The sequence below is a fragment of the Catharus ustulatus genome, chromosome 24, assembly GCF_009819885.2.
Source record: "Catharus ustulatus isolate bCatUst1 chromosome 24, bCatUst1.pri.v2, whole genome shotgun sequence".
In the NCBI taxonomy this organism is placed as follows: Eukaryota; Metazoa; Chordata; class Aves; order Passeriformes; family Turdidae; genus Catharus; species Catharus ustulatus.
In genome coordinates, this window is record NC_046244.1 from 806,326 (window position 1) to 829,403 (window position 23,078).

General features: G+C 56.2%; 1 protein-coding gene across 7 annotated transcripts; it reads right to left on the reverse strand.

Annotated features, from left to right (window-relative positions):
* Window positions 1-486: 486 nt before the first annotated feature.
* Window positions 487-22,078, reverse strand: ATP13A2 (ATPase cation transporting 13A2). Of its 7 annotated transcripts, none has more exons than XM_033079432.1 (29): window positions 22,048-22,078; window positions 16,586-16,659; window positions 16,161-16,328; window positions 15,322-15,380; window positions 14,901-15,009; window positions 14,733-14,812; window positions 13,989-14,066; window positions 13,546-13,615; window positions 12,898-13,032; window positions 12,054-12,120; window positions 10,767-10,898; window positions 10,073-10,240; window positions 9,366-9,476; window positions 9,204-9,250; window positions 8,933-9,121; window positions 8,646-8,852; window positions 8,414-8,536; window positions 8,138-8,294; window positions 7,599-7,719; window positions 7,304-7,428; window positions 6,537-6,697; window positions 5,693-5,803; window positions 5,037-5,116; window positions 4,212-4,364; window positions 4,023-4,119; window positions 3,295-3,518; window positions 2,468-2,619; window positions 1,857-2,029; window positions 487-1,747 (listed from the first exon to the last, which is right to left on the reverse strand). In XM_033079432.1, the coding sequence occupies exons 1-29, from the start codon at window positions 22,055-22,057 to the stop codon at window positions 1,577-1,579; spliced, it is 3,552 nt and encodes a 1,183-aa protein (XP_032935323.1). In that variant the 5' UTR covers window positions 22,058-22,078; the 3' UTR covers window positions 487-1,576. The 7 variants fall into 7 exon arrangements, with proteins under 7 accessions (XP_032935323.1, XP_032935322.1, XP_032935321.1 ...); XM_033079431.1 differs by having other exon boundaries at window positions 14,901-15,027; XM_033079430.1 differs by having other exon boundaries at window positions 14,901-15,027; window positions 16,161-16,343.
* Window positions 22,079-23,078: the final 1,000 nt, after the last annotated feature.

Sequence of the window (23,078 nt, forward strand, 5' to 3'; positions counted from 1 at the left end):
CCCAGCTCCGGAGGGCAGAGAGGCGCCGCCGGCTCTCGGAGGGGGCTCAGACTTTCCATGGAAGGAATCCCTGCAGGAAGCAGCCCGGGATGCTGGGAGGCCGCTGGAAAACGCCGGGAGAGAGGCGCGGGCAGCACAGACCCTCCCCGGGGAGCTGCTCTTCCCCCTCGGGATGCGTCTCGGGCTCCCGGCTTCTCCTCGGTGGAAGGAGCAAGGTTTCAGAGTCTTGGCCAGGACACCTGGGCTTTTCCAGCGAGTATTGTTATTTTCTAGGAAATTCCAGCTGGAGAGAGGTTGTTCAGCTCGGTTTGGGCTGCAGAAATCCCAGTGGTGTCATCCCTGGCTCCAGTCTCTGCTTTCGAGCAGCGAACCGACTGTTTCCCAGCCTGGCTGGGAATGAGGTGACCCCAAAACCTCTTTGTGCTCCACAGATACTCACCCGTGCCATCCCGAATCCATCCCCAGTGGGCAGCACGGACCAGCAGCCAAGAAAATAAGAGTTAATTTATTGGACCAGACCCGTGACAGCCCCGGCTGGAACCCGTGAGCAGCATCGTCGCCTTCCCAACACAGCTCACACAGCCCGAGGCGTGGGGGAAAGAGTTAAAAAATAGAGAATCTGTGGGGTTTGTAATGCTACAGAGGTCCCATCCCACAGCAGAAGTGCTCTGCCTGAGCATTCCAAGCAGAGAAGGGGCCCAGGCGCTGGGGATGGAGCAGCAGGCCTGGCAAGCTGGGAACAGGGACTGTAAACTCCCTACACATCTAGAGGGGACTGGGACATCACAGTGACACAGCTGGGGGTGCTGGGGACATCAGGAACCTCCTCCCTGGTGGCCTGGGCCAGCCACGAGAAGCCAAACTGGCCGTGGTGGCCAGCACGGGAGTGGGGGAATCCTGCAGGAAAAGCGGGGCTGGATCCTTCTCTTCCTTGGGATCTTCTCACCCCTTCCTCCACCACCACTGGCTCCTCTGGGCTGCGGCCATGGGATCAGCATGGCCATGGGATCAGTGTGGCCATGGGATCAGTGTGGCTGTGGGGTCACCGTGACCATGGGATCACCATGACCATGGGATCAGCGTGGCCATGGGATCAGTGTGGCCATGGGATCAGTGTGGCTGTGGGGTCACCGTGACCATGGGATCACCATGACCATGGGATCAGCATGGCCATGGGATCAGCATGGCTGTGGGGTCACCATGACCATGGGATCACCATGGCCATGGGATCAGCGTGGCCATGGGATCAGCGTGGCTGTGAGATCAGTGTGGCCTTGGGATCAGTGTGGCCATGGGATCAGTGTGGCTGTGTGGTCACCACAGCTGTAGGATCACTGTGACCACGGGATCACCATGGCTGTGGGATCAGTGTGGCCATGGGATCAGTGTGGCCATGGGATCAGTGTGGCCATGGGATCACCATGGCTGTGGCATCAGTGTGGCCATGGGATCACCATGGCTGTGGGATTCACATCCGTGATGCTGAGGGATCCTGCCCGCCGCACCCCTGCTTTTTCCGGGATAAATAAATTAAGGAAGTGTCCGAGGGCTGGGGCAGAGGGCACAGCTGGCACTGCTATCTCATGGCCAGGGACATCCTGGGCGTGGCAAACAGGGGCTGGTCCAGGGGTGGCCAGGCTGGCTGCTGCTGGCTCAGTTCCTTCTCCAGCCTCTTGAAGAGCTTCTTGGAGGCTTTTTTCTGGCGCAGCCTTCGGAAGCAGCTGAGCAAGCCGTGATCCAGGGCAGTCTGGGACCAGAGCAGGGAGGGAAATGGGGTTGGGGGAGGAAAGGAGAGCCCCATGCCCACCTGGGGAAGCTCCAGGGGGATGTCCCATCCCAAAGCCCACCTGACCCACCTCCAGCACGAAGGCGGCGAAGAAGTTGAGGGCGGCGATGCCCAAGAGGAGCAGTTTGAAATTGAAATCCTCGATGGGCTGGAGCTTCAACAGGGATTTAGGAAAGCCCAGCGGGTACAGGGTGAGCCAGATCATCAGGCTGAAGAGCAGGACGAGGACGAGCAGGAACAGCACTGGGGGTGAGAGGGTGTCTTAGGTTGCAATGCAGGATGTGACCAGAAGTGTGTATTCTATCACCAGCTGTTAAAACCAGGTGGGGCAGTGTTCTTTATCTCTTCCACCCATCCTTCCTCCAGGAGATATCTTCTGTTAATGGGCCATTGAGTCCCACTACATGACCGATAAAATTACAGCATACCCTTGTGAGATGCTCCACCCAGGGGGAGGAGCCAAACATTTCCTAGCTAAATAAAACCTGAGATTTGGAACATCAGAGCAGCCTTTTTCCACTGCATTCCCAGAGGAAGACCGGGCCCATCTTCATCACCACTAAAGCTTCAGAACACTACACCCTTCTCCACAATGCAGAGGGGTGGGGTGAGGGGCAGGAGGAGGGAGGGCCGGTGGCTCTCAGTGTCCCCATGTCCTCACTGGTGTCCCTCTGTTCTCACCGTTGGTGTAGAGTGGCTCACGGAAGGGGTAGCCCTTGGACATGGCCACGGCCAGGATGAGGTACTGGAAGCCACTGACGCAGAAGAGGACGGTGTTCTCGTAGTTGGGCAGGTTCTGGGGCGCTGTCACCGTGCTGTTCAGGGGGACGTACCTGGGCGGGGGGCACAGGGGACAGGGTCAGCAGGAGAGGCCAAGGCAAGGTCTGGACACCACACATCATTCTCCATCACAGTTATGACTTTGGGAAGAGCAGGGACAGCTCCAATCTCTTCTCTGAGACCAGGGATAGATGTCTTGGGAATGGGAGCTGGGCCAGGGGGATTTAGGTTGGATATCAGGAAAGGTTCTTCCCCAGAGGGTGCTGGGCACTGCCCAGGTTCCCCAGGGAATGGGCACGGCCCCCAGGCTGCCAGAGCTCCAGGAGCGTTTCGACAGGGTGGGATTGTTGGGGTGTCTGTGCAGGGCCAGAGGCAGGACTGGATGATCCCTTCTAGCTGAGGACACTCCATGGCTCCCTGTCTGTTACCAGGTCCCAAATCCCAGGAAAAACCCCAGACTCTGCCACAACCTCCGTGCCATCCCCATCACCAAAGCCCTAGGAAGTCAGGGCAGGTTCAGATGGGATATTGGAAAAGATTTCTTCACGGGAAGGGCTGCAAAGCACTGAACAGCCTGTGCAGGGGAGGGTAAATCACCACCCCAGGAAGTGTCCAAAACAGCCATGGACATGGCACGTGGGGTTTAGTGGCGAACAGGGGCTGATACTTGGACTCCACGACCTTTTCCAACCCTGGAATCCCAGGATTCCCAGATTTCAGGCCCTCACCAGCTCTGTGAGGTGGTGATGAAGTAGCTGAGGACCTGCACGGCGATGAGCAGGGCTGTCTGCAGCAGGAGGCTGCCCAGCACCAGCCCACTTATCAGGGCTCCCTGTGGCCGCTGCACGCCCAGCGCCGGCGCTGGCCCCGTGCGCCCCATCAGCACGGCCACTGTGGTGGTGATGACCAGGTCGAAGAACAGGAACTGGAAATCGCTCAGGTTGGTGTTGATCTGGGCAGGAGGGAAGGGACAGACTCAGACCCAGCTGGGAATGATGCCTTAGGATTTCAGCTTTTCTATTTTTCATGTATTTGTAACCCTGCAGTTCTGCAGTGTGTAACTCTAACTCCACACAGAGTGACAGCTGCTGCTCTCCTATTTTGGGCAGACACAACTCCTCTCTTGTCTGCGAATCAAGGACACCTCAGTGCTTCAGACCCCGAGAAATGGAAACAAAAGTGAGTTGGGGGGACCAAATTTTGGGTAAATGACTTAATTATCTGAAACTGTAATTGGAAGATTAACCCCCAATAAAAGTACGACCTATGACCTGTGGTCCATTTCTGGGTGTAGCCCCTGGGGGGGCTTTGTCTGCCCTAAATTTATTGAAGGTCCTTCAATAAACACAAGTGCTTTTTATACCCCTAATTTTGTCTGGGTTGTTTCAGGTAGCCCCAAAAGGCATTGGCAGCCCAGGAATTCCCAAGAAAAGCAGGGATTCAGGGTGGGACTCACAGTGTAAAGCAGGAGCACGGACACGAACTGGACCAGGCTGTACAGGGCCATGTACTTGAAGACCCCGAAGGAGGTGACCAAGGAGCACCGGCCCTCCCTGGGGGTGGGGGACACAGCATCACCACCGGCCACGCCTCCCCGGGAGCAATCCCGAGGGGACAGCGGCATTCCCGGGATTCCCCTGCTCACCGGATCACTCTGGGCACGCACTCGATGGTGGCCACGCGGGAGGTGAAGGGCGAGGCCACCGATGCCTCGGCCTCAGACAGGGAGATGCCGACGTCGGCTGCCCGCAGCGCCCCGCAGTCGTTGGCACCATCCCCGCACATCCCCACACAGTAACTGCGGGAAAGGGACCCCACATTCCTCAGGGAATGGGAAAGGGACCCCACATTCCTCAGGGATTACAGGAAAAGGGACCCCACATTCCTCAGGGAATGGGAAAGGGACCCCAAATTCCTCATGGATTACAGGAAAGAAATCCCACATTCCTCAAGGAATGGGAAAGGGACCCCACATTCCTCAGGGAATGGGAAAGGGACCCCACATTCCTCAGGGAACAGGGAAGGGACCCCAAAATCCTCAGGGATTACAGGAAAGGGACCTCAAATTCCTCATGGATTACAGGAAAGAAATCCCACATTCCTCAGGGAATGGGAAAGGGACCCCAAAATCCTCAGGGACTACAGGAAAGGGACCCCAAATTCCTCAGGGATTACAGGAAAGGGACCTCAAATTCCTCAGAGAATGGGAAAGGGACCCCAAAATCCTCAGGGATTACAGGAAAGGGACCCCAAATTCCTCAGGGAATGGGAAAGGGACCCTACATTCCTCAGGGAACAGGGAGAAGCCCTGGCTTGGCCCAGGGAAGCTGTGGATGCTCCGTTCCCAGCTGCAGTGATCCAGTGGAAGTGTCCCTGCCCATGGCATGGGTGACACCAGGTGATGTCTGAGGTGTCTCCCAATGCAACCCATCCCCATGTCAATCCCCTGGATCCATCTCCTGGGCCTTACTTGAGCTCCTGCAGGCTGTTCACCAGCTGGGTCTTCTGCTCGGGCAGCATGCGGGCGAACACAGTGGCCCGGAGCAGGATCTGCCAAGGCGAGAGCATCCATCAGAGAAAGCAGCAATCCTGGCTGGGCAGGGCCTGGGAATGGCCAGCAGGAAACAGGGAATGGCCAGCAGGGAGCTGGGAATGGCCAGCAGGGCACTGGGAATGGCCAGCAGGAAACAGGGAATGGCCAGCAGGAAACAGGGAATGGCCAGCAGGGAGCTGGGAATGGCCAGCAGGGAGTTGGGAATGGCCAGCAGGGAGCTGGGAATGGCCAGCAGGGCACTGGGAATGGCTAGCAGGGCTCTGGGAATGGCCAGCAGGGAATAGGAAATCTCACACCACGCAAAGAACCCCAAATGGAGCTCTGGTTTGGAGCTGTGAGGCCACAGTGGGAAATCCTGGAGAGGCTGAGTTGATGGAAGGTTCCCAACCCCTCGGGAAGGTTCCCAACCCCTCGGGAAGGTTCCCAATTCCTCAGGAAGATTCCCAACCCCTTGGGAAGGTTCCCAACCCCTCGGGAAGGTTCCCAATCCCTCGGGAAGGTTCCCAATCCCTCGGGAAGGTTCCCAACCTCTCAGGAACCCCCGCCTAGCTGGGGTTCCCTGCCAGACTCACCCGGGGCAGGAGGTCTGAGAAGTGCTCACACACCACCTGGAAGGATTTCCCGTTGAGGGCCAAGTGGTAGTGCCAGGGTGGGACAGAGGAGCTGTCTCGCTGCTGCAGGCCCTGCAGGAAAACAATTCCAGCTCTGTAGCCCCAATCCCTGCGGAGCGCCCAGAGCAGCCAGGACCCAGCCTGGAGCAGCGGAATCGCTCCCTGAAATCCCACTTCCCAGTGGGGCTGTTTGGGGGGCAGGGCTGTGCTGACCCAGCCCTCCACACCAGCCCAGAGCAGGACCTGGCAGCATCCATGGGGAGGTGTTTGGAGCTGCCATTCCAGCCTGGATCCCTGAATGTGCCCCAGGGAAAGGCAGGGGCAGCAGAGGATGGATTTATGAGGAGTGATTTATGAGGACGGCCTCCAAGGATAACGAGGCTGGAAAAGCCCTTCTCATCCCTGGGAGGGCACAGGGCCAGGTTGGAGCATCCTGGGACAATGGAACTGGATGAGGTTTGAGGTCCCTTTCAACCCAACCCATTATGGATTCCCAGGACTGCAGAGAAAGCCAGATTTGAGTGACTCAATTTTTTAGATATTGGGAAGGAATTCCTCCCTGTGAGGGGAGTGAGGCCCTGGCACAGGGTGCCCAGAGCAGCTGTGGCTGCCCCTGGATCCCTGGCAGTGTTCAAGGCCAGGCTGGACGGGGGCTTGGAGCAACCTGGGATGGTGAAAGTGTCCCTGCCCATGGGACGGGGTGAACTTTACAGTCCCTCCAAGCTAAATCATGCTGGAATTCTAGGATTCCACAAAAATCCCAGTCCTGCAGTTTGGGTTCCCTAGAGGTGTCCTGGGCTCTCACCTCAGGCTGCTCCTCGCCCTGGGAGTGCTCGGCCAGGACGAACTTGAGGGTGGCGGGTTTGTCGTGGCTGGGTGGCGAGGCCGTGACGAAGACCACACGCTCCCTGGGCTCCACCATGCGGCACCCCCGCGCCACATTCAGGGCTGTCAGCATGTTGTCCCCTGCCAGGGACATGTACATGGGCCATCAGGAAGGAGGTTTTGGGATTTCCAGGCTAAGAGGAGTAGTTCAAAGCTGCCATGTCCCCTCTTCCAGCCACCACAGCCAAGTGGTGTCACTTCCTTCTTTTCTCCAGAACCTCCTGCCTGCCCTGCCCCAAAGAAATGTGGATTCAACCCCCATTCTCCTGCCTGGAAAACACCCAGAGGTGACTCCACACCCCCTGCATCAGCCATGGAATCTGTGATTTCAAACACAGCAGTATTTAGGACAATGAGTTCTTACACCCAAGAAATGCCCACACCCTGAGCCCACTAGCAGATCTTGAGGCCATGAATGCACAGAGCCAGGATCCAGGAATCCTCCTGGTGCTTCCACAGCTTCTTCAGGCAAGGATTCCTGCTGGGGGTCCCATTGGGGCTCCTGCTGGGATTCCTGGTGGGTTTTTCTGATGGGATTCCAGGTGGAATTCCCAGTGGGGTTTCTGATGGGAATCCCAGTGGGATTCCTGGTGGAGTTCCTGGTGGGAAAGCCCTTTCCCCCTGTACAATGCCCAGGACTGCCCATGTGCTGTCCCTCCCTGAGCCCCAGGTGCCTCCTGGGCTCACCCGTGACCATGACAGGGCGGATGTTGGCGCTCCGTAGCAGCTGGATCACCGGGGCAGACTCTGGCTTCAGGACATTCTTCATCACCAGGAACCCCAGGAAATTCAGGCCACTCTCCACAGAGTCCCTGGTGGGAGACAAGGAGCCTTTCATCACCTCCAACACCAGCACTGGGGATCAAGGGGCAAAAACAGCTAAAATCCATCAGGGAATCAGCCAGGAATTGCCTCTGTATCGATTAAGGTTGAATTTCCTGCAGGGCATCTTGGGAAATGAGAGAGAGAGACTAGCACTGACCTGGGGAGCTGCAGTGCCTCCTCAAAGGTGGCCACAGAGCCCAGCACTTTGCAGGCCAGAGCCAGGACCCGGAAGCCATCAGTGGTGTAGTGGCGGAGCATCTGGGAGAAATCCGGGGGCACTGGAAAAGCGAGGCCAGAACAGCTCCTGAGGGAACCCCATCTCCAGAGAGCGGACACAGAGCTCTGGGGCTTGGGTGCTCTTGAGTAGCTGCTCCTCTGGGAGCCTGGAGACCCCAGGATGGGCTGGTGGAAGTTCTCCCTCCCCAAAGAGCCTGGAGATCCCATACCGGACTGGGGGAAGTTTTTCCTCCCCCAAGGAGCCTGGAGCTGAGGGGGTTCCCCCACCCTGAGGAGCCTGGAAATCCCATACTGGGATCCCAGTCCCACTCCCCATTTTCTGCTTTCCCATTTCCTTTTCCTCCTGTGGCTGGAGCCACCCCACAGCCTTTGGGAGCTGCCCCACAGCATTCCTGAGGATAATTCCCTGTGGGATGAGCCTCAGGGGTGCAGCCAGTAGGACTGGGACTGGGAACAAACCAGTTTCCTTCCTGCACAGACTGGCCACCATCTCCGGAGCGCCCTTGACATAGGCGTGGGCCAAGGCCTCTCCGGGCAGCTTGACCAGGACACTCATCCTCTGGAGGGAAGAGGAGAACGGGAAACGCCGCAGGATCCCCAAGGGGGCCTGGTGCCTCTGTGGAGAGCAGGCTGGGTCAGGGCTGGGCAGGAATCCTTCCAGGAGGCTGGAATCCCTCCAGGAGGTAGGAATTCCTCCAATAGGTAGGAGCATGGGGAGCTGTTCCATGGAGTTACCCTGTCCCGAGGCTGCTCCTCCTCTGGCGGAGGTTTCACCACAGCCAAGACCTTCATCTCAAACTGCTGGAATGCCGGAAGCTCTCCTTCCTCCTCCTCCTCCTCCTCCATCATCTCCAGGCGCTGAAACCAAGAGGGTAAAACCCTGCTGAGCTCATCCACCCACGCAGGGTCCAGAACCTCCAAGGTTCCCAGCACCACCTCCCTCTCAGGCCCCCCACTCCCGCCTTACCCAGCCGGTGGACTCCAGCATTTTGAGGTCCACAGGGTCCCCGACGAGCTGTCCCCGCAGCGGTGACACCGCGTGGCACGTGGCCAGGGCATAGAGCAGGGCTCCGGCAGGGAGGCAGCGGGGCTCGTGCACCATGGGCAGGAAGCGCTGCTGCTCCAGGGGCACCACGCCCCACACGTCCAGCCCCTCGTGGGTCAGCGTGCCGGTCTGCGGGCACGGCCAGCGCGCGGTGGGTGCGGAGAGCCCCGCTGAGCTCCGGCGCCGTCCGCCCGCCCGGCCCGGCTCACCTTGTCGAAGCACACCAGGCGCAGCTTCCCGCACAGGTTGATCCGGGGCGGGCTGATGCAGAAGATCCCCTGTTTCTTCAGCCGGTTCTGGGCGTAGATGGTGCCTACGGTCATGGCGGCCGGCAGCGCTGGCGGCACGATGACGGTGACCAGGTCCAGGGCACGGATGATGATCTGTCCCACGGGGACCTGCGAGGGGAGGAGGAAGAAGAGGGGTGGGCATCCCTCCCACGATGGATCCCTGAGGGCTCTCCCGCTCCACCAGCCCTACCTGGTTCCTAACCAGGATGAGGATGCTGTACAAGGTGCCGATGAGAGCTGTGCAGGGGGAAAACGGGCTCGGTTACAATACACAGCACAGGAGGGAGCTGGAATGGAATTCCATGCTAAGGAATTTGGTTCCTCCAGGATGCTACTCCGGGCCCAGACCTACCCAGGATGGCAAGGAACAGCACGAACTTCACGGCATCCTTGTAGAACTTGAAGCTCACCGGTTTGGGGTAGAGGATGGAGCTGATAAGATCCCCCTTGGCCGTGCAGAACCCTGCAAGACAGGCAGGAGGTGGCACGCCGATGGATTCATGCTGGGATTCATGGCAGGATTCACCCCACGTGGATTCATCCCGGGACTCATGGCAGGATTCACCCCACGTGGATTCATCCCGGGACTCATGACAGGATTCACCCCACATGGATTCATCCCAGGACTCATGGCAGGATTCACCCCACATGGATTCATCCCGGGACTCATGGCAGGATTCACCCCACGTGGATTCATCCCAGGACTCATGGCAGGATTCACCCCAGGTGGATTCATCCCAGGACTCATGGCAGGATTCACCCCACATGGATTCATCCCAGGACTCATGGCAGGATTCACCCCAGGTGGATTCATCCCAGGACTCATGGCAGGATTCACCCCACGTGGATTCATCCCAGGATTCATGGCAGGATTAACCCCGTGTGCATTCAGCCCGGTATTCATGGCAGGATTCACCACGTGTGGATTCATCTTGGGACTCATGGCAAGAGTCACCCCGGGTGGATTCATCCCGGGACTCATGGCAGGATTCACCCTGCCTGGATTCATCCTGGGATTCATAGCAGGACTCACCCTGGGGCTGTGCCCCACGCTCTCACCTGTGCGGGTGACCACGGCCAGCACCTCGCTGCCTGTGTAGGCCTTGGCCTGGATGAGCTGTGTCCCACAGAACAGTGTGTGCCGCCGGTGCTCCTCGGGGCAATACTTGCTGCTGGCTGCCTGCCCGCCCGCTGGCAGCGGTGTCTTCATCACCGGCACGCTCTCCCCTGCCCAGAACATTCCAGGGGGGACTGTCACCCCAGGGGGGACAGGGGCCAGCCAGCCGGGGTGGGAAGGTGACTCTAGCTGAATCCCATGGGGATGTGACTCCTTAGGATTTAGATTTTCTGTTTTTCAGATCCTGTGCTGCGTTTGTGCCTCACTCTGAACTCCACAGCCTGTCAGCTGCTGCTCTCCCATTTTGGGCAGACAAAACAATTCCTCTGAAACTCAAAGGAACCCTACAGCCTCAGGCCCCAAAAAGTACAAACAAAATGAATTGTGGGGAGCAAACTGGGGTAAATAACTTCATTAGCTGAAGCTGTAACTGGAGGATTAACCCCTGATAAGCAAATGGACGAAATTTATAATTGGCTGAAAAACTCGTGACCATCTTGGGTGTAACCTCAGAGGCTTCTGACAGCCCAAGGTGTGTCTGTGGAAGGCCTTGAATAAATACCCACTTTTATTCTCTTAATCTTCTCTGGGATCTGTTCTAGCTAGCCCTTCCAAGGTGCTGGGATGGGTTCTCACCGGTCAGCAGGCTCTCGTTGACCATGCACTCTCCGGTCAGCAGCGCAGCATCACAGGGCAGCAGCGCCCCGGCTGCAGGCAGTCGGATACAGTCCCCAGGCACCAGCTCTGCTGAGCTGACCACCAGCTCCTCTGCAAAACAACCCCACTCAGGGCTGGGGAAGAGGGTTAATCCATCTCCAGCACCTGGAGAACCCTGCTCAGGGCTGGGGAAGAGGGTTAATCCATCTCCAGCACCTGGAGAACCCTGTTCAGGGCTGGGGAAGAGGGTTAATCCATCTCCAGCAGCTGAAGAACCCTGTTCAGGGCTGGGGAATGGGGTTAATCCATCTCCAGCACCTGGAGAACCCTGTTCAGGGCTGGGGAATGGGGTTAATCCATCTCCAGCACCTGGAGAACCCTGTTCAGGGCTGGGGAATGGGGTTAATCCATCTCCAGGCACTGGGGATGGAATCCCCACTGGATACGCATGGCAGTAAACAGGAAGGGGTTAATTCCCTGGAGGTGGGAATTTGAGAGCAGGGAGATGCCAGGCCTGGGGACAATGGATCCAGACCAGAATTCCCAGCAGGGAGATGCCAGGCCTGGGGATAGCCAGGATTTGGACTATGTCAGAAATGGAACCTCTGGAGGAACCCCAGTGCCAGGAAGAGCAGGAGGAAAAGGGCTGGTGGGACAGGGCAGGGATTCATGGGGGGGATTATCCTTATTATCAATGTCTCTCTCTCTTTCCCTGCAATATCCTGTTAAATTAAATCCATATTTAATGTGGCTTTGGAATGTGGTCTCGTTTTCACCTTCAATTGGGCAGAGGCATCTTTTACTAACTGGACCCCAAAATTATTCCAGTGTCTCATAAGATTATTCCCATGAATCCCAACATTATTCCTATGTATTCTAACATCATTCCTGTCTTATAACATTATTCCCATATATCACACAGTTATTCCCATGTATCCCAACACTACTCCCACACATCCCAACATTATTCTAGTGTCCCACAACGTTATTCCCATACATAACATTATTCCCATATATCATATTGTTATTCCCATATATAATAATATTATTCCCATGCATCCCAACATTATTCCCATCTATAATAACATTATTCCCATATAGATGACAACATTATTCCCACATATCATATCGCTATTCCCATGCACTCCAACATTATTCCCATGTACACATTATCCCAGTGTGTCCCAACATTATTCCCAGCTATCCCAACACGCCTTTGGAGCAGAGGGATCCCACAGGACACATCCCCCAAATCCTGGCTCTCACCTCCGCCGGGCCGCCGCACCTGGACCCCCATGGACATCCTGGCCATGTTCCGCAGCGTGGTGCTTTGCTGAGAGGGAGGGAGGGAGGGAGGGGTCAGAACCCACCCAAAATCCATGGGAAACCACCCTGTCTTGGGTTGCAATGCAGGATGGGACCAGAAGTGTGTACTCTATCACCAGCTGTTAAAACCAGGTGGGGCAGTGTTCTTTATCTTTTCCACAACCCATCCTTCCTCCAGGAGATATCTCCTGTTAATGGCCCATTGAGTCCCACTGCATGACTGATAAAATTCCATCATCCCATTGGGAAATGCTCCACCCAGGGGGAGGAGCCAAACATTTCCTACCAAGATAAAAACTGAGATTTGGAACATCAGAGTAGCCTTTTTCCACTGGATTCCAGAGTAAAACCAGACCCTTCATCATCATCAGTGGACCTTCAGAGGGAAACTGCACCTTGTACAGGAGCACTGCTCCAACTGAGCCACATCTGTCACTGCAGGAGGATGCAGCCACCATGGAATGGGTCTGCTGCCAACACCCTGACTGACTGACACGGTGTCAGGTTGTACTCTGACTCTGTCAGTGTTTTGGGTTTGTTCTTTGTAATACTGGATTTCTATTTTAATTTTCATGGTAAAAAACCATTATTCCCATTCCCATATCTTTGCCTGAGAAACCTTTAATTTCAAAATTATAACAATTCAGAAGGAGGGAGATTACATTTTCCATTTCAAAGAGAGCCTCCTGCCTTTCTTAGCAGACACCTGACTTTCAAACCAAGACACCCCTAAAATCGGCCTTGGGAGGACAAGGGGAGCCAGGACAGGGCTGTCCTCACCCACCTTGCGCGTCTCGTAGAGGGACAGCCCCAGCGAGAAGGTGGAGATGAGGAAGATGCAGGCGGCGTAGTAGTAATAGGCATCACACACCCACAACACCATGCTGAGCACTTGGAATATGTAGAAGGGGTTCAGCACCTGCAATGAGGACAGAATCCAGGTTTGGGAGCAGAGAGAACTTCTGGGAGCATGGTGGGAGAACCTCCCTCAGCCCATCATGGGATTTCCAGGCTCCTGGAAATGGGGAGAGCTTCCCCCAACCCAATATGGGATCTCCAGTGTGTGGAATTTCTCCAGGCTCCTTGGAGGAGGGAAAACTTCCCCCAGCCCGTCGTGAGCCCTCTAGGAGCCCTCAGAGGAGAACCCTTTCCTCTTCTCTGGGCCCCTCCCTGGGTCTGGCATCCCCCAAATCCTCCTTCACCCCATATTTCCCTATGGATGCTGCTCCCAGGGATGCTCAGTCACCACTAGAACCCCCAGGGGCTGCTCCTGTCCCAGTCTAGAGGGTCAGGAAGGCCACCCTCCACAGCTCAGCCTTCTCCCAAAATCCTCTCCTCCCTTCCCCAGGGCCAGGAGAAGCTTCCAGACAGGGACAGGGAGCAGGGTAGGGATCCATCCTGGGAAAATCCACTTGAATTTTCTGGAACCCACCTCCTCCACCAGGAGCCTGGCGTAGGACTTGACGGGCACCTCAATGAGGTTGGGGCCATAGATCTTCCTCCTGCAGAGGGAAGGACAGGGAGGGAGTTTTATCCTTGGGGAGGAAAGGGAAGGAGTTTCATCCTTGGGAGATGAATTTTATCCTTGGGAAAGGAAAGAGAAGGAGTTTATCCTTGGGGAAGGAAAGAGTTTTATCCTTGAGAAAAGACAGAGAAAGAGTTTTATCCTTGGGAAAAGCTGCATTTCCAACCCAAGGGCCCCTTGTGCTGCCCAGACCTCTGTGAGGAGCTGAGCTATGCGGAGCAGCCAACCCCAGGAATTCCATCCCTCCTGGTAGGGTCAGAGAGGGGTCTGAGAGGAGAGCCGAGGCTCCAGGATTTCCTGCTGCCTGGAAAAGTCCTGTCTGTGCTTCCCAGGAAGCTGCCAGCCCCCACCTGGTGCTGTGCTCCTGCTGGTGCAGCCCAGCCTGGCTCAGGTGCAGCTCTGCACAGGTCCAGCCCTCGTCCAGGACACTGGGGAGCAAAGAAGAACAGGGAAGGCGAGTCAGAGCCAGCGGGAACAGAACAGAGCAAGGCCAAGGGCTCAGGACAAACCCAGTCCTTCGGAAGGGGAGAGTGCCCCCTTCCCTGGCCCCCTTCCCTGGCCCTGTCCCCTGGCCTTTCTGCAGCCTGTGGCTGCCAAGGGAAGGCAACAAAAGAGGCTCAGTCCGAGTGCCCAGAGTGTCCGACTCCGCCAAACTGCCCCAGCCAGCTCCCTGTGCTCAGGAGTGCCCTGAGGGCACCAGGGGTGGCACTGGGGGTGGCTCCAAAGGCTAGCCAGCGCTGAGGATGATGCCTCAGGATTTTAGATTTTCTATTTTCATATGTTTGTAATCCTGCAGTTCTTTAGTGTATAACTCTAAACTCCACATACAGCGTCAGTTGCTGCTCTCCCATTGTGGTCAGACACAATTCCTCTGCGGGGAGCGGGGTAGGAGGGTCCTGAGGGAGCTGGGAATGCCAGGATCCAACAGGATCCTGAGGGAGCTGGGAATGCTGGGATCCAGGAGGACCCTGAGGGAGCTGGGAATGTTGGGATCCAGGAGGATCCAGCAGGACCCTGAGGGAACCAGGAATGCTGGGAATGTTGGGATCCAGCAAGACCCTGAGGGAACTGGGAATGCTGGGACCCGGGAATACCTGACTCTGCAGAAGGCCTGCCGCCGCTCCAGCCACACGTAGCGCATTCCCTGGAACAGGTAATACCTCAGGATGCTCTTCTGCCAGACAGGGACAGGAAAACAAGACATGAGAGGGGTGTCCAGGGCCAGGGAGAGGCTTTGGAGACGGGGAAGGTGCTGGTGCCACCTCGTCCTTGTCGTGCAGCCGGACGGTGTCGCGGCTCTCGTCCTCGTCCGGCACTGCGATGGTGACGCTACTCCTGCAGTCCTGCTGGGCCCCGGGGAGCTGCTCCAGGCTGCTCGGGGGGGAACCACTGTCCCTCAGAGCCAGGGGACACCCAGGATCAGCCCCTGCCCTGCCACTGTCCTCCAGATCCAGGGGAATTGGAGTCAGCCACCCCCCGTCAGAGCCAGGGGACACAGTGGCCTGCAACCCCACCTCAGAGCCAGGAGAACTGGGCACAGCCCCTGCCCTGCCACCGTCCCTCAGAGCCACGGGACACCCGGGCACAGCCACCCCCCTCAGAGCCAGGGGACACCTGGGCACAGCCACCCCCCTCAGAGCCAGGAGTGGCTCCTGGACCCTGCAGGAACAGAGCCTGGCTCACCCGGCCTCGCCCAGGGGCTCCATCAGCACCTTGGTGGTGAAGCACTGCCCAAAATGGTCCTGAAACATAGGAATGGGCTGGCAGGGAAAACTGAGAATGCCTGGCATGTTCCCAAGCTTCTTCCAGAGGCCCGGGAGGGTGGGAATGGCCTGGTCACCCAAACCAGATGGTGGTTGAGGTTTGGGGACAATGAAGAGAAATTCCAAGCCAGGTAGGATGGGATGGAAGGGGGAAATGTGGAGTTATTTCAGGAATAATAATGATTCCTGGAATGGGACAATTCTAGGAATTAATAATAATAGTAATAGTAATAATAACAAAAATGATAGATTTCTGGATAATCCAGAGCTTGCGGGAAGGAGATGCCAGATACTGGCAAGAGGATAAGGAGAGGGTCCTGTTGGGAACTGGAGGCAGAGCCCAACCCCTGACCCACAGAATCCAACCCTGGATCTGCAGAATCCAAACCCAGACCCACAGAATCCAACTCCCAATCCACAGAATCCAACCCCAGCTCCACAGACCCCTAACCCTGGATCCACAGAGTCCAACCCCAGATCCAAAAAATCCAAACCCAGACCCACAGAATCCAACTCCCAAACCACAAAATCCAACCCCAGCTCCACAGAAGCCAAACCCAGCTCCATAGAAGCCAACCCCGGATCCACAGAATCCAACCCCAGACCCACAGAATCCAAGTCTCAATCCATAGAATCCAACCTCAGCTCCACAGAAGCCAGACCTAGACTGACAGAATCCAATCCTAGATCGACAGAACCCCACCCCAGCCTCCCAGAACCCCAGCCTGGGAATGCTGGACGGGGTCCCATGGGACTCACCCTGATGATGACCCAGTCTGCCTGGCCCAGGGCACAGGGCTCGCACTTGGCCTGCACCTCCAGGCTCGGCTTCCAGTGGAAGAGCAGCAGGAGCAGCCCCGCACTCAGCACGGAGCCTGCGTGGCACAGCAGCACCCGCCACGTCCTGCGCTGGTAGCCCGTGACCTCCTGGAGGAGAGGGAACTGCTGGGAATGACTGGGAATCACAGGGAATCACTGGAAACCACTGGCAATCACTCACCTGCACCTGGCTGCTCAGTCACAAAATCAGCTCAAACCAATTATTAGCCATTAAACTCCAAATCCCCAAAATCCTGGCGTGACCGAACCCCAGGCAGGGAAGAGCAAGGGGCTGGAAAAGCAGCACTGGGGAATGTAGCAAGCACCAGGATTAGGTATGGGAGACCCCCCCAGCCCAGACCTACCATGCGGGCCAGGTCCGTGTCCAGCTGCAGTGTCCCGTAGCCCGGGCGCTGGGCCCCCAGCAGCCGGCTGCTGTCTGCAAATCCACAAAAAACACGGAGAAGGCTCAGCAGAGGGGCCGGCTATCCCCAGAGATGGGCTCCTGGTGATGCCATCCCGGGTCAGTGCCAGGAGGAGGTGGTGGCTCCTGGCCCACCCAGCCAGGATCGATGCCCTGTCATCCTCCCTGGCACGTGACGGTCACGGGGACGATGCCGGAGCAGCCCCGGGATTTCTGGCGATACCCCAGCAGCTCAGCGGGCACGGGAAGGGAGCAGGGCTGGGCAGGAGCCAGGCGAGCTCTCCCTGCCACTTTTCCAGCTCGTTTGCTCCTTGTTTGCTCCCTGGGTTTGCTCCTGGCAGCCAAAAAATTGGCATTTCCCTGTTTTAATCACGCTCCGATTCCTGCCAGGCTCTGCTGTACCCCAAAGCACAGCCTTGGAAAGTGGGAGCAGGGATCAGCCCCAGGATCCCCCCAGGTGGGATCTCAACCATCACCCTCTGTGTCTGAAGCTGAACCTGCTCATTCCCTGAATCCAGGATGGAATAGGAGTCACTGAACCTGCTCATTCCTTAAATCCAGGATGGAATAGGGAATCACAGCATTCCCAAGGCCAGGATCTCAGAGAAGCAGCGGGGAGGCAACACGTGGCACAAGCACAGAGCCAGGAGCTGTTCCCACTCCTGGAACACGTGGATATTTCCTGCCTGGGCCGGGGGAGAGCAGCTCAAGGATTTACACTGGAAAAACCGCCCCAGCTGGATTCCTGCTGCTCCCTGTCCGACCCCAAAGCTCCTCTGCAGGGAATAAAAGCTGTTCATTAAAACCATTCCCTATTTTTGGTGGGGGGATCCTCTCCAGCTCCTGCAGCCGGCGCTGTTCCATGGAATAAGTTTGGAGGGGAGGAATTGGGGGATGAGCCTGAGGGACGGTTCAGTAAAACAAAAGCTGTCACAGGAGCCAAGAAAGAAAGGGAGGGGTCACCTGTCCCCAGGGCCAGCCTCAAATTCTGCAAAAAGTGGGAATTTCAGCTGCATGGATACCGGGAGTGCTGGCCTTCCCAAGGACGGGGCAGGGGTCTCACACAAGGGCTTTTCCCGGGATGTGCAGGAGGGAGCAAAAGTATCCAACCAACCTGAAAACAGGCCAATTCCAATTCCCTTCCCGGAGCCTCGGGGCAGTAAGAAGCCCCGAACTGAACTATCCTGGCTTTTCTGGATCATAAAGCAACAAATCCTTGGGAGGAACCAAGAGGCTCCGTACCCGTGGGATTCCAGCCCCGTCGCGGTGGGATTCTTCCCCTCCCGCTTCCACCCCGGCTGTTCCCAAAGCCCGGCAGGTGAGGAAAAGCCCCGGCACTGACTCACCCCGCCGCATCCTGCCGGGAGCGCTCCCGGAGGGGATGGGATCGGTCGGGAAGGGATCAGGAAGGGTGGGATCGGTCGGGATGGGATCGGTCATGAAGGAATCTGTCAGGATAGGATGGGTCGGGAAGGGCTCGGCCGGGCCGGGAGCGGCATCGCCGCCATCCCCGAGCCCGGGCAGGGCAGAGCGGAGCCGCCGCCGCCGCCAGAGCCCGGCACCGAGGCCACTCCTTGTCGGCAAACACGGCGCGGGGGCTTCTGGATGTGCCTTCTCCGCCTCCGGATCCCGGGAATTTCCCCGGAGCCCTGTACAGATCTCTGCTTCCCTCTCCGCTGCTAAAACAGGGATTAGGAGCCGGAGAACAGCCAGGACAGGCTGGAAACTCGGAGAAAAATCAGGATGCACCAGCCCGGCTTGTCCGGGGAAGACGGGAGCCATGATCCTGCACTGATGATGGATTTGCACGGCCAAAATCCCACCTGGAATTCCCCGCAGCTGCCTGGCTCCAAGTCCAGGCCTTGACCTGTCCTCTTGGGAAGAGATCTGGGAAGAGGCTGCTCTGGATGCTCCCACATCCTGGTAGGAGGGATGGACCCTCGGACTCTGGAGCACAGAGCTGCAGGCCAGGATGGGATCGGGATCCAAGACCTGGCTGGGGATCAGCTGGGAAAGCCAGGTCCTTGTCCCAGGATTTGGACCCGAGCTGGAGCCCTGTCCCCAGCTGAGGTGCACATGGAAAAGTCGGATGCTGTTCCCACAGACTGCTCTGGCAGCTATCCCAGCCCCTCCCAAGCCCCCCTCTGGAATCAAACAAACCCCACAGGGGGTTTGGAGACCTCCCATTGCTCCCGTGGTTTCCACTGGATGGTTCCTGGACAGCACCATCCGTCTGTCCATCCATTCAGGGATCCACCCCTCCATGGAAGCTTCCATGGATCCATCCATTCATCCATGAATCCATCCATCATCCATCCCTCCCTCCACATGGGCTGGAAGCTGCACAGAGGATCAGGAAGCTCCATCCATGGAAGCTTCCATTCCAGCCACTGAGGTCACTGGGATGGGGTTTGCACGGCCAACCCAGGCCCTTGGAGATGGGGACACGGAAAATCAGGACAAGACAAAAGCTGGGAAGCAGAGACAACGTAATGAAGTGTTCGGGCATGGAGGGTGAGACTGAGCCCAAGGGGACATTCCAGAGCCTTTGGGCTCTGGGATGGGAGATCCCACGGCTGAGCAGGGGTTGGGATGAGATCCTGGTGATTCTCCTGCCCTTCCCACTGATCCCACAGGAACTGATCCCAACCCATCAGGAGCACACTGCCCTTCCCACTGATCCCACAGGAACCGATCCCATGCTGCTGGAGCAAATGTGCTTGACTACGGTCAGGTCCTCCTGGAAAAATGGCCCAAGGCTGAAGGAACAACAGCTGAGATGGGCCTGATCCAAGGTGGGGATATGGAAACCAGGATCTGGACTCCCCAGTGCTGGGAAATCCAGGCTCAGGCATCAAACCCTTGAGACAGGTGAGCAGCAAATTCCTTGCACTGGCTGGTTTTGGATTTTTGGGAGATCCTCGGTGAGGAGTGGGCAGCACCGGCCGTGCTGTGTGCTGATGACTGGCTGAGATCGCAGCATTCCAACCCTCCTGGCACAGGGGGATCTCCCTGGCCCTGACCTTCCTGGCACCCAAATCCAGCTGCCAACCTGGAGGGAAGTGCCTGGAACATCCTGGCTTGGGGGTGGGACATTGCAGTGCCAGCGGGAGGACAGGGGGCTCACATCCCAATCTCACATTTCCCCAAATCCCAGGTAAATGAGGGCTCCTCCCTCCCTTAGGAAGGGGGGCTGCGCTCCTGGTGTTCCCATTGGGAATGAGGGACCAGGGTGGGAACATCTCCAGCAACCTTTGAATTAAGGAGCTCAGGAAAAAAAGGGGTAACTTTGACCCCTGAGCGCTGCTCGGCTGCGGATCAGGACTGGGATCGGGATTGGGATGGGTGAGGGGGATCCCAGGGGATCCAAGTGGGGTCACACAGGGACAGAACCTCCAGATCCCCCCTGCCCTTCCCTGGAAGGAACATCCGTGCAGAGCGTGGCAAATCCGGTAGGGAAGGGGTGAAGGTTGCGGGGCAGTGCCGCTCCCCATTCCCGGGAATGGGAGTCGTGGCCTGGATGGACCCCGAACACCTGTGTGCCTTTTTCCCACCCAGCACCATATTCCACCATTTATCCATGGGAAACACCCAGAGGTGATCCCAGAGGTGACCCCAAAACCTGCCCCGTGCTCCAGGATCCTGATGGGAGAGGGATGGGAGATCCAAATGTGGGAAGCAGCTCTGGGAGGGCTGAGGTCTGGCTGTGGGGTTTGGAGGATTTGGAGGATTTGGAGAGTCTGGGGGATTTGGAAGCTTTAGGGTTGGTGTTTGAATAGTTTGAGGTTTGGAGGGCTAGGGGATTTGGGATTTGAAGAGTTTGGAAAGTTTGGGGTTTGGAGAGTTTGGGGTTTGGAGGTTTTAGGGCTGGGGTTTGGAGAGTTTGGGGTTTGGAGGGTTGGGGAATTTGGGGTTTGGAGAGTTTGGAAAGTCTGGGGTTTGGAGGATGGGGGGCAGTTTGGAGAGTTTGGTGTTTGGAGGATTTGAGGTTTTGGGGTTTGAGGCATTTGGGATTTGGGGGGTTTGGAGAGTTTGGGGATTTGGAGAGTTTGGGGATTTGGAGGATTTGGAGGCTTTAGGGTTGGGGTTTGGAGAGTTTGGGGTTTGGAGGGTTGTGGGATTTGGGGTTTGGAAAGTTTGGGATTTGGAGGATGGGGGGGTTTGGAGGTTTTAGGGTTGGGGTTTGGAGAGTTTGAGGTTTGGAGGGTTGGGGGATTTGGGGTTTGGAGAGTTTGGAAAGTTTGGGGTTTGGAGGATGTGGGGGGTTTGGGGTTTGGATGATTTGGGGTTTGGAGAGTTTGGGGATTTGGGGTTTGGAGGTTTGAGGCATTTGGGGTTTGGGGGGTTTGGGGTTTGGGGATTTGAGGCATTTGGGGTTTGGGGGGTTTGGAGAGTTTGGGGATTTGGAGCACCCCAAAGCCCCTCCCGGGGTTCCTTTCCCCTCAGATCCATGGCTGCGTTCCCAGGGCCAGAATCCCCAAGGGATGTGGAGCCAGGAGATCCCACCCGGAGCCCTGGGATGGGAGAGGGGCTGGGAAACCAGGAAAGAAATTGGGATAAAAATGGGAAATAAAGTGAAATAAAAAAGGGGAAATAAAGGAAAGTAAAAAGGGAAGTAGAGCAAAATAAAAAAGGGAAGTAGAGTCAAATAAAGTGAAATAAAAGAAATGGAACACAATAAAAAAGCAAAATAAAGTGAAATAAAAAGAGAAATAGAAGCAAAAAAGTATAATAAAGAAAAAAAAGGGGGGGCTAAATTAATTAAAGAAAGGTGAAAAATTAAAATAAAAAAAATAAAGGAAAATAATAAAGAGAAATGAAGTGAAAAAATTAACAAAGCAAAGAAAAAAACCCAAAGCATAATTAAAAAGCAGAAAAACAAAGTTACGAAACAAAATTACAACAAAATAATGGTGCCAAATATAAAATTAAAAAGTGAAAGTAAAAAACCAAGCCATAAAAGAAAGTAAAATAAGGAAGCAAAAAAGCTAAATAAAATGAAATCAAGTCAAATAAAGGGAAATAATAAAGATAATTAAAGCAAAATTAAAAAGAAAAATGCAAAATTTTTAAAAAGGCAACAGAAGAAAACAAAATTTTAAAAACAAATAAAGCATAATAAGGAAAATTAAACGAATATAATTTTAGAAGGCGAAATAATAAAGCAAAATAAATAGGAATAAATAGGAATAAATAGGAATACATGCGAATAAATGGGAATAAATAGGAATAAATGGCCCTGGAGCCGCATCGCTCCCGCCCCCCGGGCTGGGCTGGAGCGGCCCCGGGAGCCCCGGGCGCTGCTTTGGGGGTTCGGGGAGCTCCGAGCCCTGGGTGCGTCCCGGTCTCTGATCCCGACCCCTCATCCCGTTCCCTTTCCCGATCCCGGTGCCGGTTCCTCACCTGAGCTCATGGCGCGGCCCCGCGGCCCCGCGCGCCGCCGGAAAGGGCGGGCCAGGAACGGCGGGGGATGCTGGGAATTGGAGTCCGCACCCCAAAACCGGCTGGGACTCCCCGGGGGATGCTGGGAATCGGAGTCCGCACCCCAAAACCACAGTGTGACACCCCAGGGAATGCTGGGAATCGGAGTCCGCACCCCAAAACCGGCTGGGGCACCCCGGGGGATGCTGGGAATTGGAGTCTGCACCCCAAAACACCGGCTGGGGCACCCCGGGGGATGCTGGGAATTGGAGTCTGCACCCCAAAACCACAGTGTGATGCCCCGGGGGATGCTGGGAATTGGAGTCCGCACCCCAAAACCAGGGTATGACACCCCAGGGAATGCTGGGAATTGGAGTCCACACCCCAATAGTTGGCTGTGACATCCTGGGAATGGCATCCTGGTGACTGCAGCAGGAGCAGCATCACATTTCTGGGAGGTTTGAATTATTCAGACCAAAGTCCATGAATTCATCAGCAAAGCTGAAGTGATTCCTTTCTCTCCTCCACAGGAGCTGCTCCCAACATCCCAAACTGGAGAAAGCAGAAGGTTGAAATACCAGGGAAAAGAGGATCCAACCTAAAAAATCCCATTTCCTTAGGATTTGGAGTGAAAACCAGGAATATAAACCAGGGTCCCAGGGGAGTGGGAAGAGAACACCTCACTCCTGGTGGAACTGGGACCTGGAGGTAAAAAGAAATGCACTTGTTTTGGAGAAAAGAGGAGGATTCAACCCTAAAAAATCCCATTTCCTTAGGATTTGGAGTAAAAATCAGGATGCCACAGGGCAGGACCAGACACCTTGCTCCTGGTGGATCTGTCCCTGGGGTTTTGCCCCATCCTGCACCCTGGGAGCTCCAAATCCTTTCTGGGGAGTTCAGTCTTAAGGTCCCTCACCATTCCCTGCTGCCAGCTAATCCCAGGATTTCCAGCTTCCCCCAGCCCCGAAAAGTCCAGGATGGTAAAAGGTTCCACAAAGGGAATAAATAAAGGA